Source organism: Camelus dromedarius, chromosome 13, assembly GCF_036321535.1.
Source record: "Camelus dromedarius isolate mCamDro1 chromosome 13, mCamDro1.pat, whole genome shotgun sequence".
Classification (NCBI taxonomy): domain Eukaryota; kingdom Metazoa; phylum Chordata; class Mammalia; order Artiodactyla; family Camelidae; genus Camelus; species Camelus dromedarius.
The window spans coordinates 53,409,369-53,423,855 of NC_087448.1; the positions used below are offsets into that span (position 1 = coordinate 53,409,369).

General features: G+C 47.2%; 1 protein-coding gene across 1 annotated transcript in view; it reads right to left on the reverse strand.

Moving 5' to 3' along the window:
• Window positions 1-572: 572 nt before the first annotated feature.
• The window catches only part of SIAH3 (siah E3 ubiquitin protein ligase family member 3), a 62,154-nt gene continuing 48,239 nt past the window's right edge, over window positions 573-14,487 (reverse strand). Inside the window, exon 2 of the mRNA XM_031466011.2 lies at window positions 573-5,225. Coding sequence (XP_031321871.2) covers window positions 4,554-5,225 — 672 coding nt within the window. The 3' untranslated portion in view covers window positions 573-4,553. The remainder of the gene's footprint in view (window positions 5,226-14,487) is intronic.

The window sequence follows — 14,487 nt, forward strand, 5'->3', positions numbered from 1 at the left end:
GGATTACCAAGAGGCTGGTTTTGGGGAGCCATAATTTTTCTATGAAAGTTGTCAGATAGAATTTCCCACACTAACAGCAATAGGGAAGGATCTGAATCAGGACAGGGAATGTCCTTGAAGATGCTTAGAAGCCTCAGACTTCCTTCTCCAGAACAGTTTGCATTTCCCCAGTAATTTGCTGTTTGTCTGGCTTGGCTGTCATCTCTATCTCTATCAGTGTGGCCACCAGGAGCTTGTTTCTCCTTCCAAAGTCCCCTCTCCCCACCCTACTGTGTGCATCTGAACTGTCCAGGCAGTGGTGTACTGGTAAATGGTGAACAACTAGTTCTCCAAGTGGGAAACACCCTGGCTTAGAGCACTACCAGTTTCCATGGTGTGAACACTGCCTCCGTGACCAGTTCTAAACTATCACCATGAAGTCACCAAACACGGAGTTGGTAGCACATCATTATACAGTATGTTCACCACACACATAGGTTAGAGAGAGGTGAATAATCTCAAGAGCATAGAAAATGAAAGAGCAGTGAAATAATTAGGAAATGACGAGTTTTGAGTATTTATTACCTTTGTTTTTAATATAACATTTGATTGTAAAATTTATATAATTTAATTTTTGATAGTGGCCGTGCTTAACAATCACTTTGTAAAATTCCTAAAAAATTTAACAGCCGTTACACAAGCTAGCTCTAGCACACCACTCTGTCTTGGGCTGGGAAAAGAGGGAGAAAAAAGGAGAAATGAAAGGGCACATTTAATACTGAAGCACTAAAAGGCCTCTATGTCATTCAGACTTATTGACGGGTCCTTCTAAGCCTTGGGTCCATGAATTCCTAGAAGTGACATAGTTGATTTTGGTTGTAAGCCTGGACTTTGGAGCAAGACACACTGAATTCCAGACCCAGCTCTACCATTCGCTAGCTGTGTGACTTTGAACGGTGTCTAACCCCTCTTAGCTTCAGTTTCTCATGGGTGAAATAATGGTACCTTTTCATAAGGTTGTTATGGGGATTAAAAGAGATGATATACTCAAAGCACTTAGCCCACTGGGTCACATAGTCAACTCAGTAAGTGGAAGCCATGAGTACTATTATTATTATTAACCTGGTCCACTTCTAAAGCATCTGCAATAGCCACAGGCAGTGATGGAATCTATCCCAGATGCAAGTTCCTGCAGAGAGAAGGATTATTAACGGCAGTCTTCTCTGTATGGCCGTCCTCCACTTCCGCCTTGACCATTTCTGCAGGCTCAGCCTCAGGGGCAGGAATGCCCTTCTCTCCATTGTTAATTGTTTTTAGTTTGTGCCTTCTCTCCTGCCTGAAGTTCCCATGCTGGTAACTCATTTCTTGCTGTGAAGGGCTGCTGTCTCCCCTGGCCTGCTTTTAAAATGCAAATACAGTTGACCTTTCACATCCTTGGGTTCTGACTGTACTATGCTATTTTATATAAGGACTTTGAGCACCTTCGGATTTTGGTATCCTCAGTGAGCAGGTGGTGGTATCCTGGACCCAACCCCCTGCTGATACTGAGGGCTGACTGTGCTCCTTAGAGGAGAGCATTAAATCAGCACCTGGGTATGCATGAGGCAGTCGGATCCCAGGACTCTGCATTGAGCGGGCTCCTGGGAATCTGAGAATGAGAAACTGGCCATGGGCCACTGAAGACCCAGCTCCGTCGTTCCCCCACAGCCCAACCCCTGCTTCCAGTTTGATCAGTTCTTCAAGCCGAGATGCCTTTAAAAGCAAAGCCACCTCAGACTCTCTCCCTGCTCCTGTGATGTCTCCGAACCAAGACCCAGTGGACCCTGAGGCCAGTGGACCCTGAGGCCTTCTGATGAAGTGGGAACATGCTTGGGTCCGTCTTCCCATGGCAAGAACAGCACGTTTGCAGTCGGTGGGCCAGGTCCATGTCGTGGTTGCAGCCCCTTGGCTGTGATGTTGGGAAGGTCATTTCATGTCTCTGAACTTCTCTTTTTTTAGAATATTGAGGATGCTGATGAGGATTCCCCCAAGGCTCAAATGAGGGAGCCTTTTGTGGCCATAGAGCTCAACACAGCACGCTTGGTTGGTACCATTTTCTAGTCTCTGTTCATTGATTTTAGTTTGCTCTTTCTTCCTCACATGCGGCTATAGAGAGGAAGGCCTTCTTGGGAGCATCAGAGATGGATGAAAATAACGCGTCTTTACTCTTTTCTCTGAAGGGTTCTAGGAACCAGAGATGTCATTTCCTATCTGAGATCACATACATAATGCAGCCTCATGGGCACTAATAATAACCTGAAGTTATTCTCAGTTTGGCTTACATAACTTGGCACGACAAGAAGGCAGGGGTGATGTTTGCGGAGGCACTGAGGCCCGGAGGACAGTAACTGTATTCTTACTGAGGTTTTGTTTGTTTATCTGGGCACCTGTGATGCTACACAAACGTTTTCAAAGTGATTAAGTGTCAGGAATCAGGGGAAGGATGCGGCATCCGGAGGTATCAGACTTGCAGCCAAGGGGAGTCTTAGGTTCTGGGGAAGGGCCTGTGGGGAAAGTAAGGAGCCCCGTGAGCCAGTCTCTCCCTAAACTTGCCAGCCAGCCTCAGCTTCTTCCTGGACTGTCCGTGTGGTTCAAGGCAAGGGGAGTTGGTGCCCTGGTAAGATGTTCTGACAGTGCTAAGAGAAAGGAGGTTACAGTTCTTTTCTTGGGACCACGAACCTGGTATTAACCTCAATCAGTGATAGGATGGTTATTGGCCTGCTTAAGGCTCTAACAAAACAAAACCTCAGCCCCAGGGTCCCAGCAATTACTGTGGAACTTGAGGGGACTGTGGTATGAAATCTATTGCCAGGCATTGCCCTTCTGGAGCCTGAGCTGGAGGTTGACCACACAGGCGGCTACAGGATTATCTGGTTGGTTGCGGGGGGAGGGGTGTTGCATTCCAGGATGAATTATTTTTGGCAGAGAAAAGATTGCTAATGGCCAGCCAGGGCAAGCTGCCTGAAACTAAGTACTCATCGGGAGGCCTGCCAGGATCCGACCAAGATGGCTGAGGTGAGGGGACGGGGCTGTGAGTGATGTCTGCTTGGCGAGAAGCCCGCCAGCGAGCATTGTGTGGGGTCTAGGTGCTGTGCTTGTGCTGCGACTGGAGAGAGGCCAGGGGATAACAAAAACGACAAAAAGAAGGGAGGAGAGGGCCTCCTGGGGAGTCTTCCATGTACTCAGCTCCCATCAGAAGAGATAAAGTTGACTAAACGTGCTTCCTTGATTCAAAACCACAAGAGACTTCCACAAGAAGAGGTTGGCGGATTGTTCTGACAGCTGAGGAGAAGAGAGCTGTCTACCTAAAGGCGAGATGGATTTTCGTGGACTTTTCATTCCTGCTGCAGCAGGGTGCTGGATGCCTACTTGAACAGTGACAGTGTTTGTGTGCTGAATGAGGCCCACGGAGCATTTTAGAAGCAAGGAAAGGCGAGAGGACCCCCCCAGGTGTATGAGGGATGGGGCCACGCCCTCCTGGTTAGAGGACCTGGGCGCACCCTCCGAGTTGCTTGTGTTTGATGCTGCTGAATCCTGGTTCTGGTTTATGAACTATCAAGAGCACAGAGGGTTCTTTGCATGATACACAAGTGCTCCACCCTAGAGAAAGGATTGATGGATTTTATAACTTGATAATAAAACTGTCTCAGGAGAGAACGCCCTCCCAGGGGCGGGAGATGAATTTTACCTGTTGCGTTTTCAGCTGCTTCTCGTCCCCTGCCTCTTGCTCATCCGTTTCTATGACTTGCTCAGTGGAGGGCAAGGATTTTTTCAGGGAAGCACCAAACCCTTGAAGTCTTTGATTTCAGAGCAGGAAAAGATGGCCCTGGCTGAGCACCAGCTCACGGCAGTCCACCAAAGGAGGGTTCAACATCTGCCCGCTCCCTGGAGCCCCCGGGATCAACCCAGAGGATGCATCGCGCCTCCAGCCCAGTGCCCTGGCCTTCGAAGGAGATGCCATCTCCTCCTGTCCAAGCGGTGTGGCCCCCTGAGGTTCCTAGGAAGGTGGCAGAGTTGTGTCTAGTTGGTCTGAAATATTTATCTCTGAGTTGGTGGGGTCCCCTGCCCTGATCTGCTATCTGCATGTATTTCAGAATTAGCGAACTCTGAAACAGGTTGAAAAGGGAAGGAAAAAATGATTTGGACACTAAGTCTCCTTTCAACCCTAAGAGTCTGCTTCGTGACCTTGGTGACTTTTGTTCAATTTAAAAGCAGCGGAGGAGGGAATTGGGGGTGGCCAGAAAGAACCATTCCGATTGAGTCTGATTTAAAATGTTCTAAAAAACTGTACCAACAGATCAGGACAAACACCACACCAAGATCTTGAATCACAGGATGTTTACATAATATAATGCCCATGGCAGACAAATACTAAATACCACAAAGTACCTGAGACAAAAAAGAAAGGAAGAAAGGAGGGGAGGTGGGAGGAGAATAAAAAGGAGCCTGTAGTCCTGGCATTTGGAGATCCGAGGGGCACAGGCAGTCTCTTGGTGGAGGGGTGGCTGCATGTGAGCGTCCGGTGGCCCCTTGCTTCACATCTCAGCTTCCGAGGAGCAGACCTCGGTTGCCGCAGTGATAGCGATTCCGATGGCAAGGCTGCCGTTGTCGGAGAAGAGCTGGGCCAGCGAGGTGTTGAGGACCAGGCAGTCCCCGTCGGTGATCACCGAGTCCACGCACTCCAGGACAGACCGGGGGGTGGCCTCCCATTTGAGACGCCTATGATTTCTGTTGAGCTCCAAGCGATAGGTGAAGCAGTCGGCCTGGGTGGGTGTCCCAATCAGCATCATGGTGGCAAAGAACTGGGGGTGCCCTGCATGCCTCTCCTGTTTCCTAAGCACCAGCAGAAAGTGGTGGCCAAGGCAGGAGTGCATGATGATCCAGTCGGCTGGTGCCGGGAGGTGCATGTCTGTGGCCAGGAAGACGATCTCGGCTCCCTGAAGTATGTCCACTCTGTGCATCTGCCGCAGATGGGGCACCACCACCTCCAGGTGGCCTTCCCACTGGCAGGAGAACAAGGGGCACATGCAGGGCATCACCCGGGCGGCATGCAGCCCTGCCTCCTGGTGGTGGAGGTGGTGGGGGCGGGCGTGGTGGCGGAGGTGGTGGTGGGGGCGGTGATGGCAGTGGTGGTGGGGGCCGTGGTGAGGGGGAAAGCTGCCCGGCTCTGGGGCGCTCTGAGTGATGGCGCGTCGGCTGGACACATACTGTAGGAGAAAGAGAAGAATGTTAGTGGCCCTGCGATCAGCCTGGCTGAGACTCCTCCAGTGTTCAGAGTGTGGGAAGCAGACTCTCCACTATAGGCAGAGAAAGCTTTATTTCTTAAAAAAAAAAAAAAATTAGAACTTCCAGACTGTTTTCCAAAATGGCAGCACCATTTTATATTCCCATCAGCCACGTAAGAGAGTTCCGATTTCTCCACATCCTTGCCAACACTTGCTATTATCTGTTTTGACAAATATTTTTATGAGACAGAATTCCTTGTTTTGAATGTTTTGCCAAATTTAGATGCTGAAACATTCTGTCTTCTCCATGTCATTTCATTTTAGTGTAGGATCTAAATTTACCCAATTAAAAATAGAAGCTCCTTCAAAAGATTCATCCTGAAAGAAGAGATTTTCCAAATATATTAGTACCAAAATAAAAAATAAAGGACATAGTGGATCCTTGGGTGGTTGAGATTCTGAAAACTGTCCACGAAAATGCACTTTTTATGCCTTTCTGATTCTTTAATGAGATACTCAAACAAATAGGCAATTTTCCTCTTCTAATAACATGCATTATGATGGCCATTAGTCATAAAGAACAAAAAAATCAATTTTTTTGCTTTTTTGATAACGTTGATATTTTTGTGCAGGCACTGGAGGTCAATGGATTTCCCCCCTATGTTATCATTTCTATTATTTTTAGAACAAATATAATTTCGGGAAATCCCCATTTGTCCTCTCAGCCCTGCCAGGGGCTGTGCTCTCTGGGGTGCCCTTCTCCTGGCACCATGGGACACAGAGCTGATTGTGTGCAGCTGGACCACAGTCCCCAGGGAGGGAGCCGCACCTGTGACTCCTAGGACTTTGCCCCACCAGGCACACGTCTGTCCTGTTTTAGGCTCACTGTTCCAGAACCCCTTGCCAGGCGCTCACCACCAGGCTAAACCCAATCAGAGATGTACTAGAAGGAAGCCCAGGAGATGCACCTGTGTGGAGACATCTGTTTCCTCCTTTGTGATGTTCACCGATCTGACCAGGCTGGGCCTCCTAGCCTGAGCTCTGATGAGGCTGATGGAGAGGCAGGGAGGGCTGATCTATGCCCACGATCATTAAGCCATTCGAGAAAAATGTATACACAACCTGACACGTGCACTGCCTCAGCGTGAACAGAGTACGTACGTACGATCCCTGTTCCTGTCTCAGTACCTCGCCATGATTGTGGATGATATAACACGATGCAAGCACGCAGTATGCAGTAGGGGCTCTGTGAATCCAGTGGGGGCGGGAGTTATTCTAGTCAGCGTGAAGTGACATTTACACTGGGTGAAGCAGGAAGGGTCAGTGTTCTAACGAAATAGGCGAAAGGCTTGCCAGTGGGGTGAATTTAGGGTTCAAAGGAGCTGGGTCTGGAAGAACATGAGATGCTTAAGAAATGAGACGTTCCAAGTGGCTGTTGCTAAAGAACCTGGCAGAGGTGGCAGGAGCTGGCCGTGGTGCTGGAGAGCAGTCGGACCCTATTGCCAGTCTCAGAAGCCCAGCTGAGGCAGGGAGGTGACCCCAGCAACCAGGGGCAATCAGTAAGAGGGCCTAAGAGACACAGCTTCATACTTTAGGGGCTCCTGTGGGCAGCGCGATGCCCCAAGCCCACCAGGGGAGCTGATTCCAGCTGGCACTCAGGATGGGGCCACAGTGAGTCCTGGCACTTGTCGAAAGTTGTGGTACTTTGGACCCTCTTCATGGTCATTCCACCCAGACTCTCCTCCTTGCTTCCTTTTGGCCTCATCTTCCACTGGTCTTTCTGTTTTTTAATTGCTACAGGGTAACAGAGCAGCCAGCAGTTTAATCCCAAGTGACAAGTGAATGATATTCAAATAAAGCGAGACATTATAAACTCCTCGAGACTCCTGTGCTTGCTGTGCCCCAAGAAGGCGCCAAGAATAAACACAGCCTTAATTCTTCATTTCTTCCTGCTCCATCTACTGATGCAAAATACCTTTCATTTAAACAATCTTCGGGTGAGCGAGGTCACAGGGCTGCTGGCAGGGAGAAGGGATTCTTTTAATTGGCAAAATGCTAATCGTTTTGGAAAATGAATTCTAATCTTCCCATCTGATACAGTGGATGTGTGAGTAATTACTTTCCTTCACTAAACTGTTAATGCAACATTAGTGATTACACTAATTAAAACTAATGAACTCTTACAAACTGATAAACCCCTCAGTCAGTCAGCAGATGCCTTCCTTCCATTGGCTATATTTGACTTCTCATTTGGAAGAAGGATCTTGAATTAACCTTTAGAATAATTCTCAAAATTGGGTTTAGAAATGTTAGGCTTTATGGACTGGGTATAATTCTTTCCCCAAGCATTAGTGAGACCATTTCCACTGAGGGTGTAATTGAATTTAAAAACCGCCTTCCTTAATTTCATCAGCCACACTCCCCTGGTTGGTAATGGCTATCTCTCCAAATCCTGGCCTTCAAAGAGGAACCCTCCCCCTGGAAAAATCATGTGACCCCTTCTCCAGCGTCTGCTTCCCGTGGTTGGCAAGCTCCCTTGGGGGACTGCTTTGTGTTTCTGCTTGATTCCAGGAACAGTGCCCAGCTAATTAATGCATTTCATCTGAAGGAGGGTTTTGCACCCAATTTCAAATGATAGGCATGTGCTTTGAGTTTGCTTATACCTTTATTTGTGAGATTAATGAAGTGAAGTTTTCAGTACTGGGTGGAGGAGGAAAGGCAGTGATGCTATCAATGTATTTCACACACTGGAGAGAGGAGCAGGGGCGGGGGTTAACATTTCAGGGCAGGTTGCAGAGCAGTGGGATAAAGTTAAAGCCGGAACCTAGTTGGGAATCAGGTCTGCAAAGAAGGGAGAGTAACTGGACCCGCTCCCAAGTCCCACTCTGTGGTGTTTAAAAAATCCCCTCTGTTTCTGGGAAGGATGGTCAAGGCTGAAGATTTAGTGTCACCTGTTCTGTTTTCCTGGGGCACCCTGGCTCTCCACCCTTCTTCCTCAAAACCTAGCATGACTGTGCTGTGCACACAAAACCCGGGAGGACTCTGGAAAGCTGCCACCAAAACAGTTACGAAATAAGTTACACCGAGATAGAAAACAACAACGGGGTTTTTACCGCCTGGGATAGAATGTCTTCCTTAGAAAATGTATTTCATGTTCCTTTTCCCCCCGGCTTAGCTATACTTAGAACACAGATGAACGAGATCTTCATGTGGGCAGCATGATAATGTCTGTAATTTTCTTTAAAATGCTTTAGTAGAGAGAATGTGATAGATATGTGTCCGTTTTTAACCTACACTCTAGGGGCTGTCAGTTCCCTAATCAGGAATTCACACTTTGAGGTGATCATCTAGCATTTTATCGGAAAGGCCACACTCCAGAGATAAGGACTGCAGTTCCCTCAATTAGTATCTGTATTTGTGATCCACACCAGATGCTGCTAATTAACATTTCCACAGAGGTTTTCTTTGGTGAAATTAGTAATTTTTTCATCAGCGTAATAGATGCTAGAAACGGACTCTCCTTGATGAAATTTGTCATTTTCAATCTATGAAGATTGTTTAGGATATTTCAGAGAGATTCTTCACTTTCGATTTGAGCCCGGAAGCTTGTTCCCTAACTATTTCTGTATCTGGCCACTGAGTCACGGACTTACAGAGGTCTGATGCCATCTCTAGGACTATCAGAATCTTGCTTCTGATATATCACTGCGTACAAACTTTCTTCACTGGTGATAAAATTATGCAGATTGAGAAAGGAGACGTTGAGTAGCAAACACTCAGAAGCCTTCAGTCCTGAGCTATATATGTCAAGTTTTTTGTTTTCACATCATCCATATATTTCTTCGCAGCCTCTCACACAGCCAACATTGTGAAAACAAAAAAATGTGATTCAGTCCTCAAGCTCTTAGGGCCCTTCTTTAGTTCCCAGATCCTGGCCCGTGGCCGCCCAGTGTTAGCTGATTTATACGTGAATGGTTTCCTGCCTGCAGGATGGGGACTCATGTTCACAGGTCCTCACTGCTAGCACGGTGCCCAGCATGTGATGGATGCTTGACACAGGGCTGTAGCATCATTGATGCGTTAGTGACAGCTTCATATGTGAGGATCTCACTGGTTCTAGTCCCTCATATCGTTCAGGTGTGTCAATCAGGGTCCTAACTGGTGTTGTCTGTTTGAAATCATCAGCCCCCATAAGATGGGGGTGCTGCTTCTCTCCCTGACCTGTGAAGTCAAACAGTGGTTAAGATCTGTCTATACAATTCACTACTCATTTCAACTTGTTTTGAAAATCACTAGTGCTTGTCTTTCTCTCCTCAGCTAGGTTGGATGGCAGAGAGAGCAGGGACTGTGTTTAGTTTGCCTGATGCCTAGTCCAGTGATGGGCAAAGCGAGCACTTTGCAGTGTGTGGCGTCTAGGGGACTCAGTATTTGTTGCTTGAATGAATGAACGAATGAATGATTCATAAATGGAATCCTGTACTGGACCATGTCCATGGGAATGCTGTTTGTCTTCAGTCAGAGGCTCTGTCCTCTACCCTTCCTTGCTGTAGCAATATGTAGTGTGTGTGTGTGTGTGTGTGTGTGTGTGTGTGTGTGTGTGTGTGTGTGTGTCCACGTGAGTCCATAGCTGTGGGCTCATCAGGTAGGCCTCCTGGTGGCTCCTCACTCAGAACTGGATGGTGATGGGACACAGAATCTGCAATGGGACCTGACCAGGAGCAGAGCACTGAGATGTGCCCAGCTGCTATCATGGGAAGTAAAATAACAACTGTGAAGGAGAAACTTCTCATGCCAGTGAGGTACTTTCCTTGCTTTTACTTTTTACAGAGATTCCTCAGAGCCTCAGGCATTCCCTTTATCTATAGCAGACTGTTTCTTACAGTCTGTTTGGGAGGGATGGTCTCCTGTCAACCAAGGAGAGCAGCCCACCTCCTAGATAAATCTAGACCCACTTTCCCCTCCAGCACGTCAGCAGGAACAGTGACCTAACAAAAGCCTGGATGTCCCCATACTTCCAGTTTCTGTTGACTGTCACCAGGAAGTAACTTCAGTCTAGCCAGAGATTATTGGCCCTCCCCCAGCTTTACACTTCCCCATAAGGTGAGGTGCTGCTGGGTTGTGCCCACCCAGAGCCCCGGACTGGCCCTTCTAGACCCCACTTGGATATCTGGGATCCTGGAATTCCCTCCCCATGGCTCTGGGTCAGCTTCCAGGAGCCTGTGCTATTTCTGGGATCCATTATCCAGAAAGTGGACCATTAGACGTGAGGTGTGGCCAGTGTGGGACTATTTGGATCTTGGATGTGTGGGCTGGGTGTCTCCTTGCCTTTGCCTGAGACTCATTATGGTGCAGGATTAAGCCTCATTAGAAAGAAAGTGAGACAGGTTGCCAGCTGGGGGCTCTGGCCATTCAGATCATTATGAAGGAATAACGATTAAAGTCGGAGGGCAGAACGTGTTTTAAGAGTCCCTTGCCTTGATCTTTACTTTTGAGTATTCAGACTTACAGTGTGTGGGCCTCCATCTGCACTTTTGCCTTGAGCCCCGCAAACGTTAGGGGTGGGCCTGCAGTCCAACCACACAGTCAGAGGACTCCTCCAACCCATTTATTCTTTGGCTCCGCCTTTCATCTGCAAGGTTTGGAGCAGGCTAATGAGTTTTATGAATCTTGTAGATGAAAGGCCTTTCCTTAAAAAGCAACCCTTTGTATAGTCAGACTCTTCTGTCTGCAATGGGCAAGGGAAACCCAGGGCCTGTGTGAGCAGTTTAAAGGTTAAAATTTAATTACCTCAAGACCCCTTAACTACAAACATCTCCATAGGATGACTTCAGGGCCACAGTGGGTGGGGGTGGCTGCAGGGCGGTGTGTCTGGCTTGCAGGGAGCACAGTCTCAGCCAATCTGGAACCTCAGTTTGTGGGCAACAGTTTTGCTCCTGTACCTAGTGTTGCTACGGTAGGATCGAGTGTCGTAACCTTGGGCAGGGCGTGGATTGCTAAAACTAGTTACATGTGCAAAGGCAAACTTCAGAAGCAGATGGGCTTCTGGCTGCCAGCTATGAGTTGGCAGAGGTGTGTCCTGGGTGGTCTGAGACATCCTGATGGCCAGGCTGTCCCAAGGCCACACAGCACCGTTGTCTGTCTGGTTCTTTAAAGACATCATGACCGGGAACTCCATAAATTCAGCTCTCTCTACCAGAACTCTTCACCTTCCCCATCCCCTCCCCCTCAGGGCACCCTTTGCCTGGGCTAATTGTATTCTTCCTTCTGGTATTTCGTACTGACTAGGGCAGGTCTGTCTGTTGCATGTTCCTTTAAAATACACAAATACTTATTCAATGTCCAGTTTTGCTGTTGGACTGTGATGTGAGCTCAGGTGGGTGAGCGTTGCATCTGTTTCTTCCCTGCTGTATCCCCAGCTCCAGCAGTGCTTGGAACATGGTAGGTACCCAGGAAATGTTTGTGGAAATGGTGAGTGGATGGCTCCTTCCCACTGAGCTGCTGCCCTAACACAGTCCAACCACTTCTCACCATCTGGCTGCCACCATTCTAGGGCAAGACACCCTCACTGCCTTTCAGGACTAGTGCGATAGCCTTCCAACTAGTTGTGGTGGGTTGAAAGGTGGCTTCCAAAAGGTATGTCCACATCCCAACCCTTGGAACTGCGACTGTCACTTTGAGGAAAGGCTCTTTACAGATATAAATAAACTAAGGATTTCAAGATGAGATCACCCTGGATTATCCAGATAGGCCCTCAGTCCAATGACAAGTGTTCTTAGAAGAGCCAGAGGAGAAGACACAGACACAGGAGAGGAGGCCATGTGAAGATGGAGGTGGAGATTGGAATGATACAGCCCCAAGTCAAGGAGTGCCTGGAACCACCAGAACCAGAAGTAAGGAAGTTTTCTCTCCTAGAGCCTTCAGAGGAGCATGGCCCTGCCAACAACTTGATTTTAGAATTTCGGCCTCCAGAACTGCATGAAAATAGATTTCTGTTATTTGGAGCCATTAACTTTGTGGTCATTTGTATGGTGGCCCTAGGAAATGAATACACAAGTCCTTCTGCATCCATTCTTGGCCTCATACGGACTATAACTTTTTTCAAAAAATATTTTCATGGTTTCCATCGATAACAGAATGAAACACAAACTTCAAGAACCAACATACTCTGGTCCCTAGCTACATCTCTGTCTGTTGATGGATGTTTGGGTTGTTTCTATGTCTTGGCTATTGTAAATAGTGCTGCTATGATCATTGGGGTGCATGTATCTTTTTTAATTATATTTTTCTCTGGATATATGCTCAGGAGTGGGATTGCTGGATCCTATGGTAAGTCTATCTTTAGTTTTTAAAGGAACCTCCATACTGTCCTCCATAGTGGCTGCACCAACATTTACATTCCCTTTCTCCACACCCTCGCTAGCATTTATTGTTTGAAGACTTTTTAATGATGGCCATTCTGACTGGTGTGAGGTGATACCTCATTGTAGTTTTGATTTGCATTTTTCTAACAGTTAGTGATGCTGAGCATCTTTTCATGTGCTTGTTGGCTACCTGTATGTCTTCTTTGGAGAGATATCTGTTTAGGTCTTCTGCCCATTTTTTAATTGGGTTGCTTGTTGGTTTTTTTTTATATTAAGATGTATGAGCTGTTTGTATATTTTGGAAATTAATCCCTTGTCAGTCGCATCATTTGCAAATATTTTCTCCTATTCTGTAGGTTGTCTTTTTGTTTTGTTGATGATATCCTTAGCTGTGCAAAAGCTCTTAAGTTTAATTAGATCCCATTTGTTTATTTTTGCTTTTATTTCCATTACTCCAGGAGCTGGTTCAAAAAATATATTGCTGTGATTTATGTCCAAGAGCATTCTGCCTATGTTTTCCTCGAGGAGTTTTATGGTATCTGGTTTTACATTTAAGTCTTTAATTCACTTTGAGTTTATTTTTGTATATGGTGTTAGCGAATGTTCCAGTTTCAGTCTTTTACAGGTAGCTGTCCAGTTTTGCCAGCACCACTTATTGAAGAGGCTGTCTTTTTGGTTCGGTTTTTTTGAGTGAGTGGATAAATTCCTTTAGGGTCTTAAACTTTTCCATCTTAGAGGACCTGGATAAAGTGCACATGCCATGTTGGATGTTGATGTGACTATGAGTCTTCCCATTCCCCCTTCCTCCACCACCTGCCCCTATGTCTTCCCATCAGAGTTTTGTCCAATTCTGACCTGGCTGATTTCTCATGGCCTGTGGTTGCTGAGACCAGGAACTTCTGGTGTCCGTGGGGAACCAGGGCGGCACTGGAGAACAGTGTTCACTCATGTGTGTCCCTGATCCTGGGTGTATCTTTGACCTTATCATTTGCAGATTCAGAGTAAGATGCAGCAGAAGCAATCCTGGCCAGACTTGAACCCGGGGCCAGTGCTTAGGCTCAGGCCTGGCTTACTGGGTAAATATCAGGCCTGCCGTCTAGGACTTTCAGTCCTTCCCCTTCCTGGCTGTCTTCAAATCTCCCTGCACTGATGAATTCCTGCCTACACACCTGTATTCCTCTAAATCTTCTAGGCCCAAGACAGCAAGGCTGTGGAAGAAGCAGGGGGTCCCTCTCTGTCTGCCTAGGACTTCTGCTCAGAATTCTGGTTTCCTTCCTGAGGACTTGCCTCTGGCCTGGAGGATTGGGACGGGGAACGGCCTCATGGTCAGGAAACACCCGGTCTACACCCAGGACGATGTCAACTCAGTACCCATGTGCTAATACCAGAGCTGCACAAATCCAGAGCAGAGAACCAGGTCACTACACACACACAAACACTTCCAACAGCAGGCTTAATTCCCAACAATCATCTTTAGCAAATTAGGCCTTCTTATAAGCCCATCCCTAAGATAGGAAGTGTGTCATTTGACCAAGAGAAGATGGAAAGACAGTGCTACAGAGTAGAAAGAAAACATTATTGAAGTCAGACCCACTGGGGGATGAATCCTGGCTTGGCTACTAAAAGCTGCGAGACCATGGGCTCATTAATTACCCTCTCCATACTTCAGTTTCTCCCTCTATACAGTGGGAATTGTAATATCTCATTGGGTGGAAGTGAGGATTGAATGAGATACAAAGTACATTGTATAGTGCACGGCCCAGAGTAAGAAGATACTATTGTTGTCATTATCCCCACCAGCACTACTATTATTGTTATTATTGAAGAGCTAGCTGCTTGAGATGTAAGCTAAGGAAATTCACCCTCCATAATTTCTAGACTCA